This window comes from Tyto alba, unplaced genomic scaffold, assembly GCF_018691265.1.
Source record: "Tyto alba isolate M040663 unplaced genomic scaffold, T.alba_DEE_v4.0 Super-Scaffold_42, whole genome shotgun sequence".
Taxonomy (NCBI): domain Eukaryota; kingdom Metazoa; phylum Chordata; class Aves; order Strigiformes; family Tytonidae; genus Tyto; species Tyto alba.
In genome coordinates, this window is record NW_024881318.1 from 30,618,714 (window position 1) to 30,645,951 (window position 27,238).

The following is a 27,238-nucleotide window of genomic DNA, read 5'->3' on the forward strand; positions in this document are numbered from 1 at the left end:
TGCTGGTACAGCGCGGTGTTTCAGATTTAGTATGAGAATATTAATAACACACTGATGTTTTCAGTTGTTGCTAAGTAGTACTTCTACTAAGTCAAAAACTTTTCAGCTTCTCATGCCCTGCCAGCAAGAAGGCTGGAGGGACACAAGAAGCTGGGAAGGGACACAGCCAGAACAGCTTACCCAGACTGCCCAACGGGATATTTTCTGTAGCATATGGAGTCATGACCAGTATATAAACTGGGGGGAAAGCCGACTGGGGAGGGGATGCTCCTCAGAAACTGACTGGGCATCAGTCAGCAGGTGATCAGCAATTGCATTACATGTCATGTGCTTTGTATATTCTCATTATTTTACCATTTTTATTAATATTACCATTGTTATTATTTTCTTCTTTTTCTATCCTATTAAACCGTCTTCACCTCAACGCACAAGTTTTTGTTTGTTTGTTTTTTCCCACGATTCTCTCCCCCATCCCACCGGGAGGAGGGAGCGAGTGGCTGTGTAGCACAGTTGCCAGCTGGAGTTAAACCACCACAGCAAGTGGACTCTCAGCCTTGCTCTTTTCTGGGAACCAGTGTCCTTGCTCAGCAGGGTCTGTGCGGAGTCGCTTGCCTGGCACACCCCCGTCCCCTGACCAAGGCAGCATCTGCTACAGGCTTCTGGTATCACAGCTACATTCAGCAGGAACACAGCTTGCATCCCTGCGCTGCCTGAGCAGAAGCTGCTCCTCCCATCAGGAAGAGTAGGTAAGGCACACTTCACTGATAAGGTCTTATGCTGGTTGAGAGAATTCAAAGTGGACAATTGTGTTATTAGAAGCAGCCGGAGCTGCAAAGTTCCAAGCCTCTGATCTGAAACTTTCAGGTCAGACAGCTGGAAGGGGACTGGTGTGTAGCAGAGGTAAAGTAGATTCAGAACATATTGAAGAAAGACCATCTAGGTAGAGAGAGAAGCAAACTAGTAACCCAAATCAGACACATTACTTTTACTATTTTTTTTTCCTAAGGTTTTAAATTGTATCAATTGTAATACTATGGCATTTAAGTCACAGCAGCTCTAGAAACTTGATTCTAGACAGCTGGTTTAGTTTTGCCAAGGACACAAAACAAATGGTACAAAAGTTTCTTGTACTGAAACACAAATTTTGCAGTAATGTTGAAATATTCTACTGTAGTCCATGCAGGGAAACAAGAGTGCTTTACCTCCCTAAAAGTGCTAAGAAATTTGAAATAGTAACCTCTGCTTCTGGTATTAGACCTGTAGTGCTGAGGAGTCTGAAAAAGAATGCAGACTGCATCGTATGTCTGATTATAGACTGATGGACATTACCAAGATCAAGCATGGGAGTTGGGACTACAGGTGAGGAAAAGGGGAAAAATGGGCCCTGGCAGAAGGTATCACTAATGCTGCAGTGAATTAGTTCTCCCACTTGGGCAAACTGCATAATTCAGCTTCAAGGAGCGTAAGTGAGTACAGGCTTCTGCAAAGAAGATGAGAAGTTCTGGTGTCAGAGACACACTGTGTTTAGTACTGTATCCCTGTCATATTTTCCTTCAGCCTCTTATTTTATGTTGTCTACTAAGGTATGTCACTACGTCATGAAGTAAGCTTAAAATACCACAATTAAGTCAACATGTTTTCCATTGTTTTACTGAAACTGAAAAAGTAGTTCTGTACCAAAATGTACACAATTTAGTAATAATACAAAACATTAATTCTGCAAGACAGAATGTCAGTTAAATCCACCAAAATGAACACTGAACCACCATTTATTGCCAGAACAGTGTTACTTCAAATAAGATCACTGAATGAACATAAAAGCAAAGTAGTACCAACTTTCCTTAAATAAAATGGTAGCTATTAGCAACAATACTGCAGGAAGATAAACATTCATGGTATTTACATGCTATCATAACATATCTAGCATGTAGTATGTCTTCATGCTTGCACATTAGGTTTATGAGCTCATTACAATGATATTAATGTGTTGATATACTACAAAACAACTCATCACGATTTATATCAAATCTGCACATTGGAAGAGCACCTCTGCTAGCCACTCCCTTAGGAATGCCACTGCATTCCTGCAAGAAACCCAGTCCAATCCACTGATTGCCCCCACACACAAAAAAAACCCCAAAACAAACAAACAAAAAAACCCCAAACCAAACCAAAAAACCCATCATCAAGTATATTAACAGTTTTTCTCCTGCGACTAACTAGGCAGGGAGAAGTGTTTAGCAACATTCTCAAAGGTGAATCAAACCAGAATAAACCTGGGTTTTCTGTATTACATTAAGAACACCTGAGACTGCTTCACTGGTCCAAGCACAGTATTTTAATACAAAACCTGCTTGTTGCATTAACATGTCATTTCACTGAATTCCTCTGATGTACTTTTCATTGAAAAAAATTATAAGATTTCTTCTTAAAATAAATATTCCCCCTCAAAAAGAAAGTTTAAAAGCAATTAAAACATATAAAAACCTGGTGTTAAAGAACAGTGTGATTTTCTGGCTTCACTTTCTCTCAGCTTAAGCAGTGGATACATACCTACTCCTGGGGAGCGTCAACCACTTTAAAAAAAATATATAGTTAGGAATATAAAAACACACTGTACTTTATCAGATTTCTTTTAAAAGAAGTGTAAACATCTGTTCTTGACTTCTGTTGTTTGAATGCACGCCTATCAATAAAAGTTTGAGAAACTGCATTTGCTTAAATACCTGACATATAACTGTTTTTGGAGTTACCATTTTCAAAATCTACTTTTTCTACCTGAACAAAATAACAAAACAGTTGAAGACAACTGTTTTTTCCTACTTCAGTGCAGATTATATTTAACAGTTCAGAACTTTATAGGTCACAAGTTTTCTGTAAAGGAATAACCTAAATTCTAGAGTTATACCACTGGAATGCTGCTTAGCTGAAGCAGCAGCAAATTAAGTACTATATATAAACAGAGGTTGCTATAAAACTAATGATTCAACAGAATTGTCTTATAGCCTAAGTTTTACATGTGAACAAAATTAAACTTGGGAGTGCATGGAAAGTGATTAGGTTTGCCATCACTTAAAAAACCCATGCTTCTCTAATCAGAAAATAAAGATGGCAAAGACCAGTGCATTCAAGCCAAATTTAGATGAGCTATTTTTATTTTTTTTTTTTTTTTAATATACCAAGGATGTTACATCACTTTTCAGCTTGGCAGTTATCAGGAGTTTACAAGTCAAAATAATCTTGATCTGTAAAAACGCAAGACTGACCCTTTAGAAAATAATGTGTAAGAGTATAAATTCCAAACCCATGTTCAAGACAGGACTTCTTTCACGAAGTCATCTCTAACCACTGAAGAATGTCAAAGGCATAAGTAGTCTCACAGAATTCTGTTGATCTCTCAGTTTATCTTACACAGACATCACTGAGTTTAAGGTAATTTTCATTTAATTCTAAACTTCACAGACTTTGTTTCTTTATCCCCTGTGCACCTAGTCAGTTGCTAGAACAATTCTTCATTTCAAAGCTGTTTTAGTATTCAAGCCACCTTCTTCGTGCAGGTTCCTTGAAGATCTTGTAGATTTATTTTTGACCTAATAGAAACAGTAAGATAACTACATTAGATAGTTAAAATGTTACACTGCTGTTAGATGTTGCAATTATTATTATTGAATCTCATGTACTTGGAAGAAGGGCAAAACAGCAGACAAAGATGAGAATTCTTCTATTTCTTACCTGTTGTGGATCATGTGGCTTTTCACTAGATGACCAGCTGCAAGAGCTGCCATTAGTGATAGTTCCCCTGCCATCACTGTAGCACAAACGATTTTAGCAAGCTGACGGGCATTTTCACCAGGATTATCTTGGCTTGCACCCTGAACCCCTAACATCTGGAGAGAAAAAGATGCAATATTGTGCTATGAAACCTAAGTAAATTTATGCTAAATTTAGTATTAATCTTTCCAAATTGTATCTAATCAACTAGCTTTAAGTCTCTTTAACATTAAACATTTTAAGCTTTAGAAATTAGATATATGAAAGCAATTCATTAGGTAATTCTAAAATTTTTATGTCAAATCTACCAAGTTTCAAGAGGCCCCATTCCCACAACATTACTCGGACACCATATACACAACATGAAAGCAAGCTTTAATTTAAGAAGCACAAGCTGCTTTAAACTTTCTGATTTATACCTGCAAACAGGCCTGCTGTGGGAGCAAGTTGGTACCTCCGCCAACAGTTCCTATTTCTATAGAAGGCATTGTGCAGCTGATGTGCAGGTCTTCGTTGGTAGAACCAGTTCGCTCCATCAAAGTGATGCAATTAGAGCTGCCCACGTTCTGCGCAGCGTCCTTCAGATCAGGAAGGAGAAACAAAATCCAAAACACTCCACTAAGTGTTCAGTTAAGAATTAATGAACTAAAAAATTATGTGAATTGGTGCAAAACAAACCTACCTGACCACAGGCAATGTAGATGGCTGTCACAATGTTTGCTGCATGTGCATTGTAGCCACCTATGCTACCAGCCATTGCAGAACCCACCAAATTTTTGTTTATATTGACTTCAACTATATCCCCTGTAGTTGTCTTCAATACCTAGACAAAGTGATACACTTTTAATACACCATTCCTTAGGTAGAAATACTCTATAGTTAACAAGCCCTCGCCCCTTACTTGCTTCCATATGGAATTCGACCCAATCATTGTCCCAGATACCTACTTCTACTTTTGCTCAAAAGGAGCCCTTTCAAATGCAGGCTGCATTGCCCAAGTAAGGATGGAAAAGTCAGTGCAAAAGGTTTAGACATGCACAGGCCTTTAAGAAAAGTTCACCAGCTACCTCTTCCATTTCAAATTCTCATTTAGCTTCAGAATTAAACAAATAAAATCAACTTGGCAGAAATATCCCATGAATTCACTTTGAGAAGATAGCAACATTCCTCCCAAGTTGCTCCAGACACTAAACCCTCCCCAGTTTTGCTCTGCATAAGAATACAGAGCTAAACCACTGTGCTACATTGGTAAATAAGCATTCTGCACAGTAGTATCAAATTAAGTGGCACATTTATCCTACAGCAGTATCTGAAAATACATGTAGGTATTATCCTTATCTGGAAAACAACTTACAGTTAATATTTATGATGTAAGATAGGTATCAGTTTTATAAAATGTATGCATTTTTATGAACAAGGCAAAGAAACCACTTACTTCTCTAACAACTTTGGCTGGAATGACTGCTTCGCAGACAACTGACTTCCCTCTTCCTTCTATCCAGTTTATAGCGGCAGGTTTTTTGTCTGTACAATAGTTGCCACTAATAGCTATAACCTGCAGATCAGGAAACTCTTCGTTCAACCTTGCCAGTGCTTTTTCAGTACCCTGTTAGAAGAAAAACAGATAAAAGGCTAGTATATCATTATGATTGCGAAACAAGCTAGTCATCAAGGACAGAGGACAGCAAGACGAGATTAAGTTTAACCAGATCATCAGTTACAGCTGAGGAAAACAATTTCAGGAAGGAACCTGAAACATTAAAAAAAAAGCCAAAACAAAACAAAACAAAACCACCAGGCCAATTATCACTACCTTTTTTCTAACGACTTTTGGAATTATTTTGGGAATAACTGGTTCTTTCCAGTACATATGGACTCTCTGGACACATTCTAGGTGAATGGGCATATGCTTACCATACTGAAGATACAACATGAACCAAGTCAAGACACAACAGCCATGAAATAAATTGATTTTGGATGTAGAGCTTCTCTGCACTAGAAAAATCAGACAAAAGGTCTGGTATATTTAATACGTGTCTATGACCAGACCTATTTATGTAAAGGTTCTGATAGACTTAAATTTTATATATAATAGGCAATCAGTATTGATCTCAAACAGCACAAGGAACCCCCCCAATCTATGGGTCATGGTCTCAGGTTCTTCCACATGTTTGCATAAAAACAGAAGCAAACAAACAAAACTAGAGAACAGCCCTCTGCTGCCATTCACCAGATTCCAAATCCTTTACTTACAAGGAAGTGATAAGCATAGTAACAGATCAATTACCGGTGCAAAAACTCTTTGGCCCAAAGCAACAGAGCAATCAGCTTAACTTCCATATTATCAAGAACACTTTTAAAAAATAATTTTTTAAAAAATACAAAGTTACTTTCTTCTTTCATCGTTCTCATTCTATTTTTGTTTACACTTGACAAGATCAAACAGTTTTATTATTTTATAGCACTGCAAACAGTGCTATGTCTTATCTTCCTGTTTTCACATGCCAGGTAGTCACACACCAGTAGGCTATAACTGATTTATTTTTGAAAGAAATACACATTTATTAAAAAGACTCAAGGGGACTGGTCCTTACTTTTGAAATCATATTCATTCCCATTGCATCCCCTGTTCCAGACTGAAAACGGATATAAAGGTTACGACCAGCCAAACTGATGAGAAGTTTCTGTAGGCGGGCAAACCTGCAAGAAAATTTAACTAATACTTACAATCCTCAAGGGAACAGATTAAATTAGTTTTAAGTGGTAAAATGACAGTATATCAGTGCACACAGTGCTGTTAACTACACTGTGTTCCTCCTCCCTCAATGAAGGAAAAAACCTTCAGTTACCATCCACATCATTTTCTTGAGTAAATACTTTTACAATGCTCACTGTCTTTTTATGTTTTCTATCCCTGGACTCCATGAAATAAAATATCCATGCTACCATTAATTTAATTAATTTGTATTCCTTAAAACATGTGACTACCAGGTGTAAACTGAAAATGAAACTTTTAGAAATTCTTATGTCAGTTTGACAGCAAGGCAAAACCCATGCTATCCTCAACAACTGTGCGAGCTCCACAAGCCAAACAAAAGCCAGGAAATACTGCATTTAAACAGCAGCACCAGTTGATTCTGGCTGAAATACACATATGTCCTTGGCTGACATAAGATTCATAAGAAACAAAACTGATAAGGAAATGTCTCCCTGAATCTTCCTAAAGAAAGCAAGTAATCATAAGTCTTAAAAAACCTCTAAGGCTTGAAACAGACTTAATAGTGTTTTAAAATTTTAGCACTTCAGTTTTAGCATTAGTTTATCCTGCATTTTCTGGAACCTCACAAATTAATTATTAACGTTAGTAGTATCATCCGAAAGGCTAGAATCCAAATAAGATTTTATGTTTATTTTTAAATGCTTAGATAAAATAAATAATGTATTAAGTATTAGGCAGTGCAAATGTATTTGTTGCTAAGATACAGTTGCTTACCACTAATCACTGGAAAATGTTTATTACTAGCCTTGGTACATAGCCAGACTTTTGCTCTCTTAGATTCATACTACATGGGATAGCCAAAACGAATATGTAATTTCCTGTATTAGAGTGCACAAAAAAACCCTAAAAAACAATTTGGAGATTTCTACCCTTCACAGAAGTCTTATCTCAGGAAATAAGGCTGAAATAGCCATTGTACTAACCTACTTGTGCTGTCAAAAGCTTCCTTCATTATTTTAAAGCCTTCAGGGCTTTCAAGCCAAGCTTTCAGTTCTGCAGCCTGGCAAGCAGTGGGCAGCCTTACAACAGGTCCTCGAGTCATCCCATCTGCCAGAATGCGGCTACTTGCTCCTCCACCAAGCTAAAAGTCAAAGCACAAGGGAAACAAAGATTATTGAGAATAAATTTCAGTTTTTAGGAAGTCGGAAACATGCCCTATGTCACCCCAAATACATTTGATAATATAGAAAGTTTTTCAAGCAACTCAACCAATACTTACACTTATTGCTCTACATCCTCTGTTTGTGCTTGCTACGAGACAACCTTCTGTTGTTGCCAATGGCACCTGAAATTCTTTGTTATCCAAAACCAGTGGTCCTGCTACACCTACAGGAATAGGCATATATCCAATCACGTTTTCACAGCAAGCTCCCATAACCTTACAAAAATAATACAAAAGGTATCATTAAGGTTACACTACATTGGTATGGTACAGCATGTTACATACTTTGCCTATGACTACAATGTCTCTTCACAAAAAACCCACAACCCTACCCATAAAGCAATCAATTCCTACCTCAAAGTTAACAGCTACAGCTATTAACAGCTAATACTGTTCAAGTCTAGTATTTGGCAGATGTATTGAATCTCAAGTCTTAAACATTATTAATAAAAACCTAATACTGAATTTTAAATAAGCTTCCACTTTAACTTGAGTTCAATATAATACTATAATCCAGCTGAACTCAGGCTCACTAATAGCAGAATTCTGCATTTCTGAGATAAGGCAGCTGCATACTTTGGTAGGAGGTATTTTTGGGGTTAGTTATAAACCTTACCCACCTCTCTAGGTTTAAAGACGTCAAGAGCAACAAACGGTGGTGCCTTATGCTTGCCTTTTTTTTTTTTTTTTTAACCCCTTCTACATCAGTTTTGATCAAGCTTATTGTTAATACATATACATCACTTACAAGCATGTATTTCATGTATTTGCAAAATGGTTTTACAATGAGTTTTGCTTGTCTGCCTTTTACTTACCAAAGAATAATTATAATTCTTATAAGGAAGATATTGCAGAGATGAGGGTTCAGGTAGTTTCTTAGATAATATCTGTCTGCGAATGGACACCCCTCGCTCCTGAGTTTCCATCAGGGTTTCCAGTTTGTATGCAGGAATATGCTTAGCATTAACTAAGCTGATAACCTCAGCATCAGTAAGGAATTTTGCTCCTTTCTGAAAACATAAAAGGTGGGAAGAAAAAGTACATTTTCTCTTGGTGAAAATCATTTTAAATGCTTCCAAATGAAAAATGCTAACCACTTCACTTTGGCATTATCAGAGTGCATCTAAAGGAACCAACCGGCAATGTCAGGTTTTACAGTAGGCTAGGATACAAACAAAAACTTTTTACTCAGACACCCACTTATACGTGTACTTGCTGAAGCTTCAATGACTTGGTATGTAATGAATGATGAAATTGCTTCCCCCTCCCTCTCCCCCCAGCCCTGACTGGAGATGTGACTTATGAAAGTTTTTTGTTTTAGTCATGACCCCCCATCCAAGTTATTATGGTTTTATGAAGAAAGATATCACAAGTAATAGGATCATTTAAAAGGAAAATGAACTGTAACAATTCTTAAATCAGATGTTGCAGTAGAGGTTAAAAAGAAAAAACCAACAGGTTATTTTTCCATACCTCTGCATTTCCAAGTATGCGAACACATTCCTCAATGGAACGTGGTTCTTCAGGTAACTCAATTTCTTCCTCTTTTCCATTAAGAAATGAAGAAGTTTCCACAGGGTTGCAACTGCCAACTACAAATATAGCCTTGGCTGATGACTCTGCTAATACAGGTTTTATGACTTCAGCTGCACAAAGACAATTAAAATGAACTTTGGTTTACAAAATTCTGAAGTTTTGATTCCAAATACAACATGCTAACACAGATTTCACTATTTGTTCCAAATATTCAGGAATTGGTTCAGACTTTAAAATACTAAAAATTACCATTTCCATCTTTGGGAACTAAAGCTTCTTCTACTGTGTTAGATTTCTGATTGTTTTTCAGAAGTCCAGATTGCTTCCTGCAACAATTCTCGGGGAGCTTTTTCTGGACCATCACTGGAGATGTTATGGGATTCTTCAGGGAGAGTGTGGATTCAGTCTCTGCTTGCTCAAAGAAAATATACTTGACAGCAAGGAGAAGGGCTAATCCAAGAGTGATTACTTGTTCAATATCCATACTGGTCATTCTAAAACAGACAAATCAAAAAGTAAATACTTGGTATATACTATCTGTTGCTTATAACAGCATTCTGACATCCCTTTGCTTTAGAAAGGGTAATAGTTTCATCATAATTTATACAGTTACAGAAATTCCATTCAAAAGACATTTTCTACTACAACATTCAAGTATGCTAGGTTAGAGAAATAATTCTTTGTATCAGTAACAACATAGGAATTTTCATGTGTCAGTAAACACTTAGTAAATCTTAGCTAAAAAGCAGTCCCAGTAAAAGAAATGACTGTAAAATACTATCTAACAGCTACATCAAATTGATTTAACACCTGTCTCCCAACAATAAAGTAGAAAGTTTCAATTATCATCGTCTACCAATAATGACTACTATGATGCAAGCTGAGCTGCTAAGAGAGGGGAAAAAAACCCTAAAACAGACAGTTTAGTTTTCAGAAGTAATATGGAGCCACAAGTGCTGCTGATTTCAGTTGAGCTGAAGGAAAAGCAATAGTGACATGGCTTTTGCACTTTTTCCACTTGAGTGTGAATGGTCAGAAGCTCTGCATAACTCTAGTGCAGTCAGAAAATTTATTTTCCAGTGTGCTCTGAAAAGTGTCAGTGCTAGTGGGAAAATGTAGTGTATTACTGTGTACAGGACAGGTGGCTCCTGAACATACCCATGATTACTTCAAGATTGGACAAACAGCATAATACTGAAGTATTTCTTATGAAATGTCAACTCTGGTTCCAAGAAATCCTGTATTTGTCAGACCTGCAAGTTTACCGGTGTTGTACCCTAGCTTGTAAACATGTTGTACCATGGTAACACTTGTAACAAGCGTTGTCCCATAGCTTGGCAGAACTGAAGAATACACCCTAATCAAGGAAACACTTCTCTTCTGTGAAGTCACCTACCGAGAAAGGTAGAACTGCCATAATGAAACATTAGGTTCAATTCTCTTTGGTGCATTCTCGTCCAATCCCACTGCATTTTCTACAGTACTGTTTTGAGCAGCTGGTTCTGCTATCCAACGACTGTGGGCATGAACAAGAACCAAACCCAGCGACTGTATTGAAAACACAAAACATAACAAATATTCATTTTTCCAACAGTAACAAGATATCTAACCTGCTAAGATTAAACATTCTTTTTCTGTTTCTTTGGGTTTTTTGGGCTCTTTTTGCTTCCCATGCCTCAAAAGTCTAAAGCTAAAGGGTGATTTTCCACACTTCTCATCAACACCTTTTTTGGCCTAATGTAACACACATAGCTTTGAACCTGTCCCACCACATCCTTTCTCTTGCTCAATTAATAAGCAAAAGAAACTGAGGATACTGTAGGGTTAAGAAGGAGGGAATCTGTACATGTGAAAAAGCCCCGAGTGTTTTGCACAGAAATGGCATAAGCAGGAAAACTTTAGGTGTAGATACAGGGGATGTTATAAAAAACTACCATGGCAAACTAGACTAATGGAGTGCAGAATACAAGTCTACAGAAAACAAAGGCTTGATTCATTGCACCAGGACACCTTGCTGACTGCATTACCACAGGTGAAAAAGAGCCACAAACCATAATCATTTTGACCCTCTGTGTTACAGGATTTGGTTTATTTTCTTCTTCTTCCAGAACACGAGCAAAATGGCTAAGCTGCCATATAGGGCGCCCTTCACGACTCTCTCTCGAAAGCTGCAAAAATAACAACATTTAAAAATAAGTCCTATTTAGTACATATTAGAAGAACCAACAAGTGAGCTTCGACATTGTATTTTCATTTGATGATTAAGAAATTACCACCAAAAGAGTTAGCCTACAGTCTACTGTTTAGTCTATGCTAGACTTTAAAAAGCGAAAAACCATGGACAGCCAATAATTTACAATTCACTTACTTTGATTTAGATCAGAACTCGTATTATTGACTGTAACTCATTTACAGTGGCATTAACAAGTTACTGTTATCAGCTGAGCCGCTATAAATCTTTCTGCATATTCCCTCTGTTCACTTTGAAAGGAAGACAAACATGCTGGTGTATAACTCCATGGAGAAATGTATAGCCTACAGGAAGCACAGGGTCTGAATACTAAGCTTGGTGTTGTCTCAAAGTTGATCTTACCTCTAATACTAAGGACACACAAGCTGGGAAGAAGGTCATGAAGACAAAATAGTTGGCAAGAACAGACATACAGCCAAAGCAGCACATAATTTCCAGTTGCCGTACACCTACATGAAAAAAGAATTTTTTTACATCTGATTATGCAATGGTCTTTCTATATACTTGAAGAAGTGTTGCAGATGTAAGAAAGAAACCATTGAACTGACATTGCAGATTACAGATGGAACTGTCTAGATTAATGAAAAATTAGGATGTTAAAACCTAGTCATTGCATACTAGCTTATTCTAAGCACAATATGTATTTATGGTATGGTATTTACAGAAAACTTTCAAAGCGTAATTCTAAATAAATACAAATAATTTTAGTTCAAGATTTTAAAGCTTCACACTGAAATCCTGAAACTTCTCACTTATCTAAGCAACGAACAATTAACTGACACTATGTACTAAAACCCCTTCTGAATGATGGCCAATTAAGTGTTGAGGCAATAAGAAACAGTATATACTCCACCTACTCCTTCACAAGCCTGGTATCCAAAATATTCAATTAGCCATGTTGCACATGAGTTACAGAACTGCCTTAAAGATGAAAGCGCTAACTGTATACATCATTAAAAAAAAAAAAAAAATCAACTATACGCTACACCAAAATGAGGGGTTTCTTCCCAGATGTAAACAGGAAAATGGCTTATTAATACACAATATCCTGAAAAGGTCCAAACCAATTTAAAAAGCAGGTGCTTCTGAAAGATGACTTTCAGGTCTGCAAGATAGTTTAAAAAAAAAAAAACACACAAAAACCAACAGACAAAACCCAAACATGCATACAAAAACCCACTTTAGTCTAACTATGGAACTCCGATTTATTTTACATAAAAAAATCTTTATTTATATGTGAAAATCCTTTGCTTATTAAGCTGTTCTCTTTTTAAGAAAAGACAACCACTAGTGCATACAGAACTGATGAAGATCAAAAGATGGGGTGGGTAAAAAACAGGAAAAGATTGGTTATTTTTAACTGAACTAGAATAACTTTCCTTACCTGGAGTTATTTTTAGAAGTACTCATTTTTTGCCAGAATATGAAATAAGTGTGCACGTACGGAAAGGGTAACTAATTTTTAAGAATGCCCAATTAAAAATTTTAGCAGCTACTTTAAGATGCTAGTGAGAATGATAGGTCTTAATTTTATAAAAACAGCTGTACAGAAAGCCATTCCTACTGCGCAATGCTCAAGCTGTTATCTGTATTTCAAACTTCTCTTCAATGTGTACATATTATTCATACCTGCTCAAAACAGATAATATCAGCTAATTAGGAAGGTAAATAAATAGCTAAATAAATAGAGTAAGTCACTCCACTCCCACTGGTAACATCTATTATTTGAAACTCTCAACATCCCAACATCTTTCAGACAGTCTTTTTTAACTGGAAAGATTTAGACCCTTAAGACTGTATCGCTCACCTGACATAGTACCAACACCAATCACAAGACACTCCACAAGTGCATCCAGTGTAAATGTAGGACCTAAAATTGCCATTCCTCGTGAAATATTTTCTCTTACTTCATCCTAGAAAGAAAAATTTCTATACATTAACATAAAACCAAAAATCAAATTAAGTGAGTACACACAACATGATTAGTACATGATCAGTAAATTGAGTAGTATTATGGTAATAAGGCTTTATCAAATACACATTGAAAATGAACAATTATAAGTGAATACATTATTTATTTCCCATAAATTATTACAGTTTGACAGTCTTTCTTTACACAAGATTATTTAATTTTAATTCATTTTTCTGTCTTTGGCTCATCAGTATTCTAAGCTCCTACAACACTGATGGACACAGACTCTAATGACAGTACCTTCTGAAGAACACAACTTCTACACTTTAAGACATAAAACAGAAGCCACTTATGTCATGGCATTTCAAACATTCTTGCAACCACGCATCAGTACCCTAACTTTTATGATTTTTAAAATTTTATTATTTAACTCTCTACACTCAGCTGACAGAAAAAAGCACATAGAAGACACTACAGCTTTCCCCTGGGGGGAAAGGGATTTCCCCCAGAAGCCTGCCATGGCAAACTCTAGAGGGTCTACTGTTGTTTTGGTGGTGGTGGTTTGGCAGGGGCAGGGGGTGATGGGGGGGAAGAAGCTGTAGAGAAAACCTACTTGTGAAATACTTTATTGAAAATTAATAAAAATTTCTGTACTTGCAATTATGATAATGTACAGCACACAATAATAATATTGCATATATAATGTGCAATATACTCTACTACACAATATATTAAAATATACGATATTTTTGTCACAATTAGTATGCTCAATTACCTTGTACAATATTTTGTGGGTATAAATTAATTCCACTAAATATACTTTTATTTCAGAGCTTAGAATATTAGTAGAGAAACCATTACAATGTATGACAAGAAAGATGTCCTGTCAATCCTTCCTGTTGTGCTGTGTTAATTGCATTAGAGCATGAATGTTTCTGTCTACAGGTATGTTACATTTTTTCTGCTAAGATCTTGTCTAGAAATACGCTTTTTCCAGTATCAGCACTGTAACATTAGGTACTTCTTTACATACGGTTTCTGAGCCCTAGAAATTAACTTTTTTCTATCAATAACTCTTCCCTGGAAGACTTCGGTCTAGTAACTCTAGCCTCCTTAACAGATCTACAAGCATTGCTCGTTTAAAGTTCTGAATCTATAAAGTACTCATACATACAGTTAACTTAGCTCATGCAATTACACACACTAATTTGATGGTGTTACTGTTCACTTGAACATTGACCTGGGCTGAAGACAAGAGAACACAGTATCTGATAAAATCTGATCTTTTTTATATATCATCAATACGTATGTCTCTTCACCTGGATTATTCATAGAATCATATAATTCATAGAATCATAGAATGGTTGGCCTGGAAGGGATCTTAAAGATCATCTAGTTTGAACTCCCCTGCCATGGGGTAATATTAACCTATGAACATTAAATTCAAAAGCTCCATTGCAAAAAAAAAAACAAACAAAAACCAAAAAAAAAGAAACCCAACACACAAACAAACAAAAAACCCCACAAACCCCCTGACCTGTGAGTTGGAACTGAGCGCAAATTTGGCTAATGCACTTGCTCTTGACAGATCAATCAGCAGTAGGAAGAATGGTAAAGCTTCACTGAAAAAGAGAGGCATACATTAAAATTCAAGATTTATCGTATAGAGAAAAAAATTGAAGAAATCCAGAAAAACAATTCATTACTTACTTTAAACCTGTCAGTTCTTTATCCAAGAAGTGAATCACCACTGTACTAAAAACAAAACTTGAGAAGATTGTGAAGAGACCAGCAATACCTTTAAAAAAAAAATTTTAAAAAAGTAATTTGAAAATTTTTAATTTTTATATATATTTGAAGGAAGAAAAAAAGGAAAAAAGAAAAATTATACTTTCAGATCAATCCTGAAGCAAACAAATGACAATTATAATCTCTGAGAATGAATGAACAGCAGTTGGGAAACAAACTAATGTAGATGCTATTTTTATACATGTACTTAAATCTAAAATTTCTACTGCACTCAAACTAAGTGTCTAAGAAATAAGAAACATAAATCTTCTCATTCATTATCAGCAAAAATGAAAACTAGCTTAAACAGCTCTATAATTTTAAGTGTTTCACACAATAAACAATTATTTAAAGAATATTATTTCCAGTGTTTATATAATTGTACACAATCTCTCTTTAAAAAAGATTGCACTTTGATCTATGCAGAATATTTATTCTGCTATCTAGCAAATAATTAAAATAACAGTTACATACATAAGTATTAAAATTCTAATATTTATTATCCATTTATATTAAAAAACAATTAAAATGCATACAGCAAATACAAAAATCAGATACAGTACCCAAAATGTATTTTGATCCAAGCTGCCTTAGGTTCTGAAACTGGAAATATATATAAAGGATTGCTATACAGCGTGTGATTGTCAGGATGATGATGTCACTGCTCAGAACATCCTGTTTGAAATATAAAACGATATAGTTAGCTTTTATATTAAGTAATAACTTGTTATTAAGTTCTGGTAATAAAAAAATCCATGGTGAAGCTGTACGAAAAATGAAGTTTCAGAATAAAATAAGTATTGCTGCTAGTCTTAAAAAATTAAAATATTGCAAACAATATTAATATGAAATATAATATTAAATCTGTGTTCACTAGATATTGCCCAACTGAAAACTAGATTTAATGACAACCTTCTGTAGTGCATCACTGCTTGCATACAGCTTTAATATCCACAATGGGAAAAGAAGGCAATAAAAAGTTGCTGCATAGATACTTTCTTCCTAATAGATCACAACCTGAATTTATTCTCTTATTCTACTGATTAATAGTAAGTACTATAACATGAATTTAAAACCTTACCTCTTCAAGTTTGGGGCACTCATAATTCCATCCACAGATCTTATCATTTCCAGCAAACATCTTCATGGACATCATACAGATGGTGAGAGTCACTGTTCCCACAATGACTTCCCATGGATGAGAGGCTACAAAAAGGCCATGCATTCGAAAGAGTCTGGACAACATTTTCAAGGCTTCTTCTATAGTTAGCAAACCTGTAACAAAAGAATATTTCACATGAGTACAAGATTCAGGGAAAAAAGATAGAGCTCTATAAATTTCTGCAAGTCATCCCTCAATAAAAAAAACAAACAAACAAAAGAAAAAAAACACAACAAAACCAGTTAAGTAACAGAGGAGTGGGGAAACTAATCACCTTTCAACCTTCCATGTAAAATATCTCCTGAAATACAGTATGATCTGGTCCTGCTCGTGCCTTCTCAATCTTTTTTCTTTTAATGCACATCTCCCTTGTTTCTTCAAGGTCTTACTAATCAACCTCCACAACTCTCACAACGTCCCTTAGTATCTACCTGTCACATAATTTTGATACCATTTTGTCCTGGTTTCAGCTGGGATAGAGGTATTTTTTTCTCCTTAGTAGTAAAATAGCGTTGTGTTTTGGATTCAATATGGGATTTGGTATGAGAATAATGTAGATAATGTACTGATGGTTTTGGTTGTTGCTAATAAATTGATGATTTTCCAACTCCCCCTGTGCTGCTAGTGTGCAGGTACACAAGAAGCTGTGAGGGAGCACAGCCACAGCAATGGACCCAAACTGGGCAATGGAATATTCCACATCATATAATGTCAAGCTCAGTATATAGATGAGGGTTGGCCGGGAAGCTCACTCTCACACTTCTGGGACTGCAATTTTGGGAACTTCTATTCTCTGGGATGGCTAGCTAGGAAAGGGCTGGGCATTTGTCAGCAGGTGCTGACCAATCACAATGTGCTTTGATCGTTTATATTTTCTATTATCACTATTATTGTCATTACTATATTATAGCTTATTTCAATTATTGAACTGGTTTTGTCTCAATCTGTGAATTTCCCTACCTTTACCCCTCCAATTCTCTCCCCCATTCCCTGGGAGGGGGAGGGCGAGTGACCGACTGCGGGGTGTTTGGCTGCCAGATGGGTTTAAACCACAAGAGTCCTTTCTGGCGCCCAGCGTGGGGCACAGGGCTTGAGATGAAAGCAGATCTGAGCAGAGCGTGTTACAACGAATTTGTTACAACCTTTTATTATTTGGGTTTAACAGTTGCTTGTCATAATGTGGGTTTACTGGCTCCTAGAGCAGTGGCACTCACTCTTAGAGTGGTGCTGTGCACCACCCCATTTGCCCTATGCGGTACACAGTCCCTGTGCTGCTGCTTGGCACCCGTGCGAGGTGGATTTCAAGATTTTCGCTTTACTGTACTAGGTGTCACTGATTTGTGGCACGATGAAGCTGTCGGTCCAGGGACTAGTCCGGCAGCTATACTCGGCACTGTCATCACTTCTGTACTTCAGGGACCATCTAGTGGGAAGCGTGAACAATTACACCCTCCACCTTTTCTCCTGGAGAGCCAGTCCGGCGGGGAGACACCTCCCTTCACTTTCCCCTTCTCCTCCAGGCTAATTACAATAGCGTTTGAGAACTTCAGATATGTTGAGCATAACGTGGGTTTACTGCTAGGAGCCAGCATGACGCTGAATGTGGTTCAGGTTTGGTCAGGGTTAAGCAACTATGTAGGCGTATCACCCAGAGGCTGGAGAGCTGAGTGGCACGGCGTGTGGGACAGCAAGGGCAAATGCCTGGAACACCTCCAGCGTTTTGGAACTTCACCCCTCAACGAGTGCAGCATCCTGCAAAACTAGCAGAACATTTGGACAAATTATGCTGTCACGCTGGCAACTGCAGAGGGACACGGATCGCTGCAACCTGTTGCTCACCCCTGTTCAACACTGTGCTCAAGGGGAAGAGGACGTCTCTGGATCTGACAGACAAGTGAGAACCCCTGCAACAGGCACAGCAGCTGAACCAAAGGACCAACCTGCAGCGGTATCAGTTGCCCCCATACAGAAAAAGAAATACACAAAAAAAATATCATTTTGCTTTGTAAGGGATGGCAATGAACCAGAGCCAACGCAAGAACAGGAGGAAGAGACAGAACCAGAGGTAATCCAAGCCCTAACTCTGAGTGAGCTGTGAGACATGTGAAAGGATTTCAGTCGTTTTCCAGACAAGCACATTATCAGCTGGCTGCTCTGATGCTGGGATAACAGACACGGTGGCTTGGAATTAAGAGGGTAAGGAAGCCGGGCAGCTGGAGTCCCTCGCTAAGAAAAGGAGCGTCGATAAAGAGATTGGAAAAGGGGCACAAACCTGCAGCCTCTGGAGGCAACTTCTGTCAGGCATGGAGGAAAGATACCCCTTCAAAGAAGATCTGGTGTGTCATCCAGGCGAGTGGAACACCATGGAGAGAGGTATCCAAGACTCGAGGGAATCAGCCACGCAGGAGATGGTTTATTATGACCCAGACAATGCGCAGCTCCCCACAGATCCAGAAGAAGTCCAATGCACATGACCCGGTGGCAGAAGTTGTACGGAGTGCAGTGTTGTTACGTGCCAAGACACTAGCAGTAGTGGACTGGAAAGATGAGGAGGGACCAATGCTGAATGAATTGGCTCACCGACTCTGGCAACGTGAAGAAAGTCTCTCTTCCTCCCTCATCAGGGCTGGGGAGAAACTGCCAGACATACTGGCCTGGAAACTATCCCAAGAGCTCCAGCAATTCAGAGTGTATGACCTACTCCCCACCTGCACGGACTAGGGTCTCAGCTATCAGGAGTAAGCGTGCCCCTGCTCAAGAGAGAGAAGATAGAAGGTACACACCACAGGGGAAGCTGTGATTTGGCCTGCAGGACATGGAGAAGGGATGAGAAAATGGGAAGGGAAACCTGCCACAATGCTAGAAGTGTGGGTACGTGAATTGTGAGGAAAAAACACCATGAAAGGGGATTCCTTCTCATATATGGGGGGGGGGGGTGGGTGTGGAGAATAAAAGTACAAAGAATAAAAACAGTTATAAAGGGGCAGAACCCATCTATATTTCTGGAGCGACAGGGAGATGTGAAGAGCTAACTATATGTCAGAAGCCAAAGTGAGTTTAACCAGCCCACTGTGACTGGACCGGGAGCCCCGTGCATCCCTGGCATAGACAACCTCAGGAGAGGGTGATTTAAGGACCCAAAGGGGTGTCGGTGGGCTTCCAGCACAGCTGCCTTGGAGACAGAGGAAATCCAACAGCTGTCAGCCTTGCTGGGTCTCTCCAAGGACCCTTCAGCTGTGGGGTTGCTGAGGGTCAAAGAGCAACAAGTGCCAATCGCTGCTACAGCAGCGCACCGGCAGCAGTATCGCACCAGCCGCGACACCCTGGCTCCGATCCAGCGGCCGATTCGTGGACTGCAGGGCCGAGGGGTGATCAGCAGGACTCGCTCGGCCTTTCACAGCCCCACGTGCCAGTGGGAAGGTCTAAGGGAAAGTGGAGCCTGACAGTAGCTCTATTGTGGCCTGGATGAAGTCACGCCGCCGCTGAGCGCTGCCGTGCCGGACATGCTCCGGCTTCAACACCAACTGCAGCCCAGTGGTACGCCGCGACTGACACCGCTCACATCTCTTTCTCAATCCCTCTGGCAGCAGAGCGCAGGCCACAGTTTGCTTGTACTTGCAGGGGCGTCCAGTACACCTGGAATTGACTGCTCCAGGGGCAGAAACAGCCCCACCGCTTGCCACGGGCTGACCCAGACTGCACTGGAAAAGAGTGAATCTCGGAACACCTGCAACACATTGAAGACGTCATCCCGTGGGCCAACACAGCAGAACTTTATAGGAAAGGGAAGAAAAGAATCCAAAGCCTCTGAAAGCAAGAATTGCCATAAAACACAGGTCAAGGCACCTACCCAGGAGATTCAGTTTTTAGCAATGAAATAGCAAGGTGGACGTCACCGGCTCCCAGTGGATTGATTAGTAAGACAGCAGCTCTGTCCCCACACAAGCTTTCCTACGCACTTCGGGTTTCTGGAGAACGCATATCCCAACTTACAGTCCGGTCACAAGCACTCCCTACCGAATGATCCAAAAAAAAAAGAATGATTTTACATGGGGCCCTGAGCAACAACAAGCCTTTGAACAAATGAAACAGGAGGTGGTTCATGCAGTAGCCCTTGGGCTGGTCCAGGCACCACAAGGTGTCAGAAATGTGCTCTACACCGCAGCTGGGGAGAGAAAGGCCCTGCCTGGCGTCTCTGGCAGGGAGCACCAGGGGAGACCTGAGGCCGACCCCTGGGGCTTTGGGTTCGCGGATATCGAGGATCCAGGGCCCGATATACCCCAGCTGAAAAGGAGATCCTGGCAGCGTAGGAAGGGGTTTGAGCCGCTTCAGAAGTGGCTGGTACAGAAGCACAGCTCCTCCTGCCACCCGCTTGCCGGTGCTGGGCTGGGTGTTCAGAGGGAGGGTCCCCCCACACTCTGTGCAATCGATGCCACGTGCAGTCAGTGGGTCGCACTGATCACCCAACGGGCTCACACAAGAAGCCCCCGTCGCCACTGGAAGTGATCACAGATTGGCCAGAAGGCAAAGATTTCGGAATGTCACCAGAGGAGGAGCTGACGCGTGAGGAAGAGGACCCACCACGTAATAAACTACCAGATACTGAGAAGCAATTCCAGTCTAGGTTATGTCCTGTTTGCTGATGGGTCCTGCCACGTTGCAGGGAAACATCGCAGGTGGAAGGCCACTGTGTGGAGCCCCGCACGACGGGTCACAGAAGCTGCTGAAGGTGGACCGAGTCAGTTTGCAGAGGCAAAAGCCACCCAGCTGGCCCTAGGCAGTGCTGAGCGAGAAAGGTGGCCAGTGCTCTGTCTCTGCACCCAGGCAGGGACAGTGGCAGGTGCCCTGTGGGGGTGGTCACAGCAGCGGAGACAGAGCAGCTGGCAGCGCAGAGGCCATCTCATCTGGGCTGCTGAATTATGGCAAGACATTGCTGCTCGGGTAAAGAACCTGGTGGTTAAAGTACGTTCCATAGATGCTCACATACCCAGCAGTCAGGCCACCGAAGAACATCGAAACAACCAACGGGTGCATCAAGCTGCTAAGATTAAAGTGGCTCACGTGGATCTGCACTGGCGACAGAAGGGTGAGAAATTGATGGCTCACTGGGCCCATGACAATGGAGGCCAGCAAGGAAGGGATGCAACATCTAGATGGGCTTGTGATCGAGGGGTGGACTTAACCATTCACACTATTGCACAGGTTATCCATGAATGTGAAACACGCGCTGCTACCAAGCAAGCCAAATGGTTAAAACCCTCTTGATATCAAGGATGATGGTTAAAATATAAATATGGGGAAGCCTGGCAGATTGACAAACATAGAAAATAAAAATGGGTAATGCACAATGAGATTGCTCTTCATCTGCCAACTTAACCGATGCCCAGCCTGGTCACAGGTAGCCATCCCAGAAAAGTGAGAATCCCAAAATCACCACCCCAGTTGTGAGAGCCAGCTTCCCAGTCAACCCTCCTCTACATACTGAGTATGAGCTTGCACGATATGGAATATTCCATTGGCCCATTTGGTCTGTTGCTCTGGCCATGCTCCCTCTCCCAGCTTCCTGTGTACCTGCACACTAGCAGGACACGGAAAGTTGAAAAGTTCCTGATTTCTTAGCAACAGCTAAAACCATCATTGTATTATCAACATTACTCTCATACCAAATCCCATACTGCATCCAAAACACAGCACTAGTCTAGCTACTATGAAGAATAATTAACTCTATCTCTGCCAAAACCAGGACACTCTCACTTTTCTTTCACATAACTGAGATTGTGGATGCTCTGTACATCCTTCAGTTACAAAAACCACATCCTAGTCTATTTCATTAGTGTTGTACCTTTAGACAAGTTCATCAAGAATATTTACTTATGTTTATAGCATAGAAACAAAATGCTACAAAACTACCTCGTAAACACATTAGTACTGGGACTTTGCTTTTCTCATTGCACAATATCAACACCTTATAAAACTGTGATGAATATTAACTTTACAACTACATCGTAAAGTTCAGAAGATGCTTAAATAGTAGCCTAGCTAACATAGGCAAGCTATAGTTCCGTATTTACATGTACAAACCTAGCACTGTAAAAATTTCCAATAGGGGACTGTGGGCTCTACATAGTCACTTCGAAGTGGATAAAAACATCCCTTCGTGTTGCCTTAAAGGTAACAATCCATCCACCAGGCTTCTGAGAAGACAATCTTTCCAGTATTATTTATTTTGCTTTGACATGAAAAATGAAGCTGTCATTCAATGGAGAAAACGACAGGGCAAACCCATCTGCTTAGCGTTCCTGAAGATACCAGAATCATCTTGGTTTCCTACCAATACCAGTCTTGATCATCTGAGCACAAACAGCACCAACGTATTTTTCTTTATCCTTCCACAGTGAAGGTGTGGCAGGATTTTCGTGGCTCATAGAACCAAATGGGGAAAAAATCATTGAGAGGACTGGCTTCCTTATGGAAAATTACTTCATTTCCTGACAGGAAGCTGTTTATTTTTGGGGTGGTTTGTTTTTTGTTTTTTTTTTTTTGTTTGTTTGTTTTTTTGGGGTTTGTTTGTTTTTTATATAATCCATATACTGTTTTATAGATTTATGTTCTTGCAAAACTGTTCCAAAGTGGTATTATAGTTTTTCCTCAGCAGAATGAAAGGTATCTTTTGATTAGGAAAATTAAAATAAGACATAGCAGGAGGAATACCTTACTGCCAAAGAGTTTGAAGCTTTGTAAAGAACAGAAAAGGCACAGCAATGTCCTATGAAAATACAAATATTTTTGAATACCGCAGTGTTTCAGGAAAAACAGGATCAGTACTTACTACATGACTGTATAATACAGTCCTGCCAGTCCTAAAACTAGTAATACAACTCCTAAATTCTGACAGTTGGATATATTATCTAGGCAATTAACAAATTGCTAGTAGAGCTATAAAGATTTCAAAATCTTTCTTGAGATATTATTTTTCACATTTCTAAGCAAAACTCTTAAGTGTAAAATGGCTTCACATAAATCAAATAGGGGAAAATGCATTAATTTGATTATGAAAATAATTATCTATAATATCTAATATTAGATAATATTTCATAATTAACTGCTGCTATGAAATACAGGGTGCTTCACTGCTAGTCTTGAGCTTAACTAAGTGGCAGTAACTCCTAACCTAAAAGGATTCTTCAAAGCCTTACTATTTCTTTAACCTGCCTGAAGTGCACGGGGTTTTCTGCTATGCAGCTGACACTTCTAGAAAATACTGAAGATTTCATACACTGATTCTACATTACTAAGTGCTGTAAAAACCACCACATTTCAATGCACATGATCAGCTCATATTTCTAATTCCGTTTAAAAGATTCATATACCTACATTGACTCAGAGCTTGAAATGAGGAAGAGATAACATTAAATATAAAGCTGAAGTTGATCATTAATATAGTTTTGTTAAATTTCAAAATGGTGATTCAAAAAGGATGCTTTATAAATCCTACCCATTTCCTACCTGCCTTTGTTTTCAATCACGAGATTTCCAGGAGACTAAGTAAAGCAATCAATTACGGGAATCAAAACAAAATACAAGCAAAGCCAACAGCAACCCCTTCAAAAACTTAACCAGCGTGTAAAAGTGAAGTTGGCTGTCTGTCTGCAGTGGTTTAGAGCATTAATGTGATGCGTAACGGTATGCTTATATACTTCAGGTTTGTCACACGGCCCTCGCTAACCTCAGAGCGACCATCTGTAACACCATCTACCCACCCGATCAGCATAAATTTCCCCTCTCCTGCCGGCTGACTCAGCGATAGCTGCAGTGCAACGAAGGCGCCGAGTGGCAAAACCAGCTGAGCGAAAAGCCGGTGCAGAGCCCACCTGAAAAACGCACGGACGCCGCACAGACGCCGCCAAACGCCCACGCGGGTGCCTCGTCTTTTTAAACAGGGCAGCCGCCCCCACGCAGGCCCCCCCAAGCCCCCTGCGACAGGCTGGGGGGGGGAGCCCAGCATTCCAGCCTGAGTTAGGCTGGGCCGCCCCGCCGGAGGGACAGCCGGGTCCCGCCCCGCGGGTGGCCGAACCCCGCGCCCCGGGGGCGCAGCTCGCTGCGGCCGGCCCGGTGCGGCGGCCAGCCTTCCGCGGCCCGGCGTCAAGGCGGCACCGGGACAGCGGCTCTGCCCACCCCGGGCGCCGCTCCCCGTGCCCTGCCCCCCACCCCCCGCGCCGATCCCCGAGGCGCCGCTCGGGGCCCGGCGTGACGGCCCGTCCCCTGGCTACGGAGGACCCCGTGTCGCAACGGCGGGCTGCCCGCGCCGCGCCTGCCCGAAACACGACCTGCCGGCCCTTCCCGGACCCCGCTCACCACCCCGGCGCTGTCCCGCCGCCACGCAGGAAACACCCGCCTGCTTCCCGCCGCGCTGCGGACTGCGCCGGCCGCTCCTCTCCGAGCAAGGACACCTGGGGCACGGCACGCCGGCCGCCGCCATCGCCCGATCGCGCAGCCAATGGCGAGGGCTCGGCACGCCCAGCCCGCCGCGCGTCACCCGCCGCGTCGCCGCGGCAACGGCCCGGCGAGCGCCGCCACAGCTCGAGCCGCGATCAGGAGCGGGGAACACGCCATCTCGCCATGGGCTGCCCGCCAATGGGCCAGCGCGCTCCCCGCTCCGTGCTTTCCGATTGGGCGGCAGGACGCGGATCATTTGCATATGCTGATCGACCGACGGGCCGCGCCGCGCCCCTAGGGCCACCCCCGCCGCTGCCCCCGGCCCCCGCCGCTGCCCCCGGCCCCCGCCGGTCCTGCCGGCACGGTGAACGGGCAGGGCGGCCCCGGGTGATCTCGTCGTGGTGCCTCCGCGGCTCACGGCGACGTTGACCCACGGCCGGGAAGCGCTTCACCGAGGCGTTAAGACGTAGTCATTGCGGAAAGCAGCGGTGCCCTCACGTCCAGAAAAAAAAACCCGCAAAGTATTTGTATTTGTGGCTGTCGACTAAAGAGGAAATGCTACTTTTTGCTCACGAAGCATGGGAGGCTCCTTATTCTCTTCGGGCACTGAGTCAGGTGCAACACTGTTGTTGGCTGTGATACATAGCTGCAGTTTTGCCCTTCTGGGTCTGAGCCTGTGGCCTAACACGTTTAAATACAAACAAAATGTAATTTGCAAGGATTTTTCTGGGGATGTTCTACACTTTGGCTTTTCCAATGCTGTTTCTCACATGTGCCATTTCATTTAGAAAAAAATTTCTAGTAGCTCCACGCGGTACTGTGCTATGAAGCATTAATGTGATTCTCAAAAAGAGATACGCCCATGGGTGGAGTCCTTAGGAAACCTTTTCAAAGTAGTTGTTGTCAATGTCAAAATCATTCATGCCAGCGCAGTCTTTTAACATGTGAATACATTTTTCGTCCTCATCTTCAGTGTGATGCTCCTAAGTCCCAGTAACTTATTGTATCCATCGTCCCTGCCAGCTTCTTCCTTAACACACATTTTCCTGAGTATCTTGGAAAAAAGTAAAGCATTATCAGTAAGATTTCTGGAGTCATTTGATAATGTGTGCAGCAATTGCTATAATTGCATATGGATATGACTAAGTCAAGCAATTTATGCACATCTGCAACAATTATGTATAATTGATATATAATTTAAGATGACCCTTAGTATCTTGTTCTGTTTTCCACACTTTATCCACAGCAGTGAGTATTTAATATGATTTGTCAAGTACTTAAAATGCTAATTTTACCCAGTTTGCTGGGGGCAGCAGTCACTACGATGATGCGGAATTTGCAGCCTGTGCGAGTATATGACAACACACTTTCTGCCATCAAGTTTTTGTATCTGTAGCTCCCATGGTGGCCTGCCCACAGCCCAGCTTCACACTGACAGAGGCCACCGGAGCAACACTGTCCCCACTACTACAGAGACAGAAAGCAGAGCAGAATGGGACTGCCTTAGGAAAACATTGCTGCGAGTAACAGATGTTTTACAGGTTACGCACAAGAGTGCTACTGCAAATACCGTGAAAATATTGGCAACTGGTGATTTGGTTATCTCAAACACATTCCTGCTCTTGAACACATGAGCCATTCATTGTGCCCAAGACAGCAGATCAAGTTAGCTGCTTAAATGTGGCCATGAAAGTAAACAAATTAGGAAAAGGGATCAATTGTAGACGAAGAGCTAGTCGGTCTGAATGTGTTAAGTGTCTTGTGGGTCTGCCGAATGATGTGTAAGACTGGCCCAGAGCCAGGAGCCCAACGCTAGCAAGGAGGCACAAACTCCTGCTTGAGGGTGCTGGGTGGGCACTGGTCGTCCCAAGCAGGCCAAGGCCAGTCGTCTTGAGGGAGTCTCATCCCAGTGACACTGAAGGTGGTGTCCCTCAAATAGGGTTCGTTTACTTGGTGTGCAATACACCAATAAACACACAAAGCAGAGGTATTTTATTTATTCCGTGTTTGCTCAAAAATGGCTGGTAGGTGGCAATTCCACAAAGCTGGCACACTGCACAGAACTTCAGTGTATTTATACCCCTCAGTCTACACAAATACACACTTACTGTAATGACCATTGCTTATCGCTTTGTCCCTCATTGGTTAGTTACGTTTAAATTAGCCCCACTTGCTACGTAAATAAGCATGCATGCTCCTTACAGGCGTGGGGAGGCAAGTCTTTTCCATCTTGAATTGAGTTGGTGGTCATGATCTCCCCCTGCTGCCTTTATCTTTCCCCCAGTTGCCATAGATTTTTGATGACTTCCTGCTTCTTTGGTGATGACTCAACTTTCTGAGCCTGCGTTCCCTTTTTATCAATCTTTTGGCTCCTCTTCAAGGGCAATGTCGTTAGGAAGGCCTGCATCATTTATACAAAGTTTCAGGCTTCACAATAGAGC

At 41.0% G+C, this 27,238-nt stretch overlaps 1 protein-coding gene across 4 annotated transcripts; it reads right to left on the reverse strand.

Moving 5' to 3' along the window:
- Positions 1 to 1,751: 1,751 nt before the first annotated feature.
- On the reverse strand, positions 1,752 to 24,881 carry HMGCR (3-hydroxy-3-methylglutaryl-CoA reductase). 4 transcript variants are annotated; one of them, XM_042804690.1, is made up of 20 exons: positions 24,757 to 24,881; positions 16,281 to 16,474; positions 15,763 to 15,874; positions 15,122 to 15,209; positions 14,949 to 15,033; positions 13,307 to 13,412; positions 11,842 to 11,948; positions 11,300 to 11,416; positions 10,645 to 10,796; positions 9,498 to 9,742; positions 9,186 to 9,358; positions 8,528 to 8,722; positions 7,770 to 7,928; positions 7,474 to 7,631; positions 6,366 to 6,471; positions 5,207 to 5,377; positions 4,454 to 4,594; positions 4,191 to 4,349; positions 3,733 to 3,887; positions 1,752 to 3,590 (listed from the first exon to the last, which is right to left on the reverse strand). In XM_042804690.1, the coding sequence occupies exons 2-20, from the start codon at positions 16,443 to 16,445 to the stop codon at positions 3,536 to 3,538; spliced, it is 2,649 nt and encodes an 882-aa protein (XP_042660624.1). In that variant the 5' UTR covers positions 16,446 to 16,474; positions 24,757 to 24,881; the 3' UTR covers positions 1,752 to 3,535. The 4 variants fall into 4 exon arrangements, with proteins under 4 accessions (XP_042660624.1, XP_042660621.1, XP_042660622.1 ...); XM_042804687.1 differs by having other exon boundaries at positions 24,717 to 24,851; XM_042804688.1 differs by lacking the exon at positions 24,757 to 24,881 and adding an exon at positions 24,233 to 24,476.
- Positions 24,882 to 27,238: the final 2,357 nt, after the last annotated feature.

Coding starts and splice junctions, on each gene's coding strand:
- HMGCR (XM_042804687.1), bottom strand. CDS start 24,840: ATGGCGGCGGCCGGCGTGCCGTGCCCCAGGTGTCCTTGCTCGGAGAGG. Junction 15,034..15,121: donor AAAGAACTGACAGGTTTAAA/GTAAGTAATGAA, acceptor TCTCTTTTTCAG/TGAAGCTTTACCATTCTTCC. Junction 11,949..13,306: donor TGGTGTTGGTACTATGTCAG/GTGAGCGATACA, acceptor TTTTTCATGTAG/GTGTACGGCAACTGGAAATT.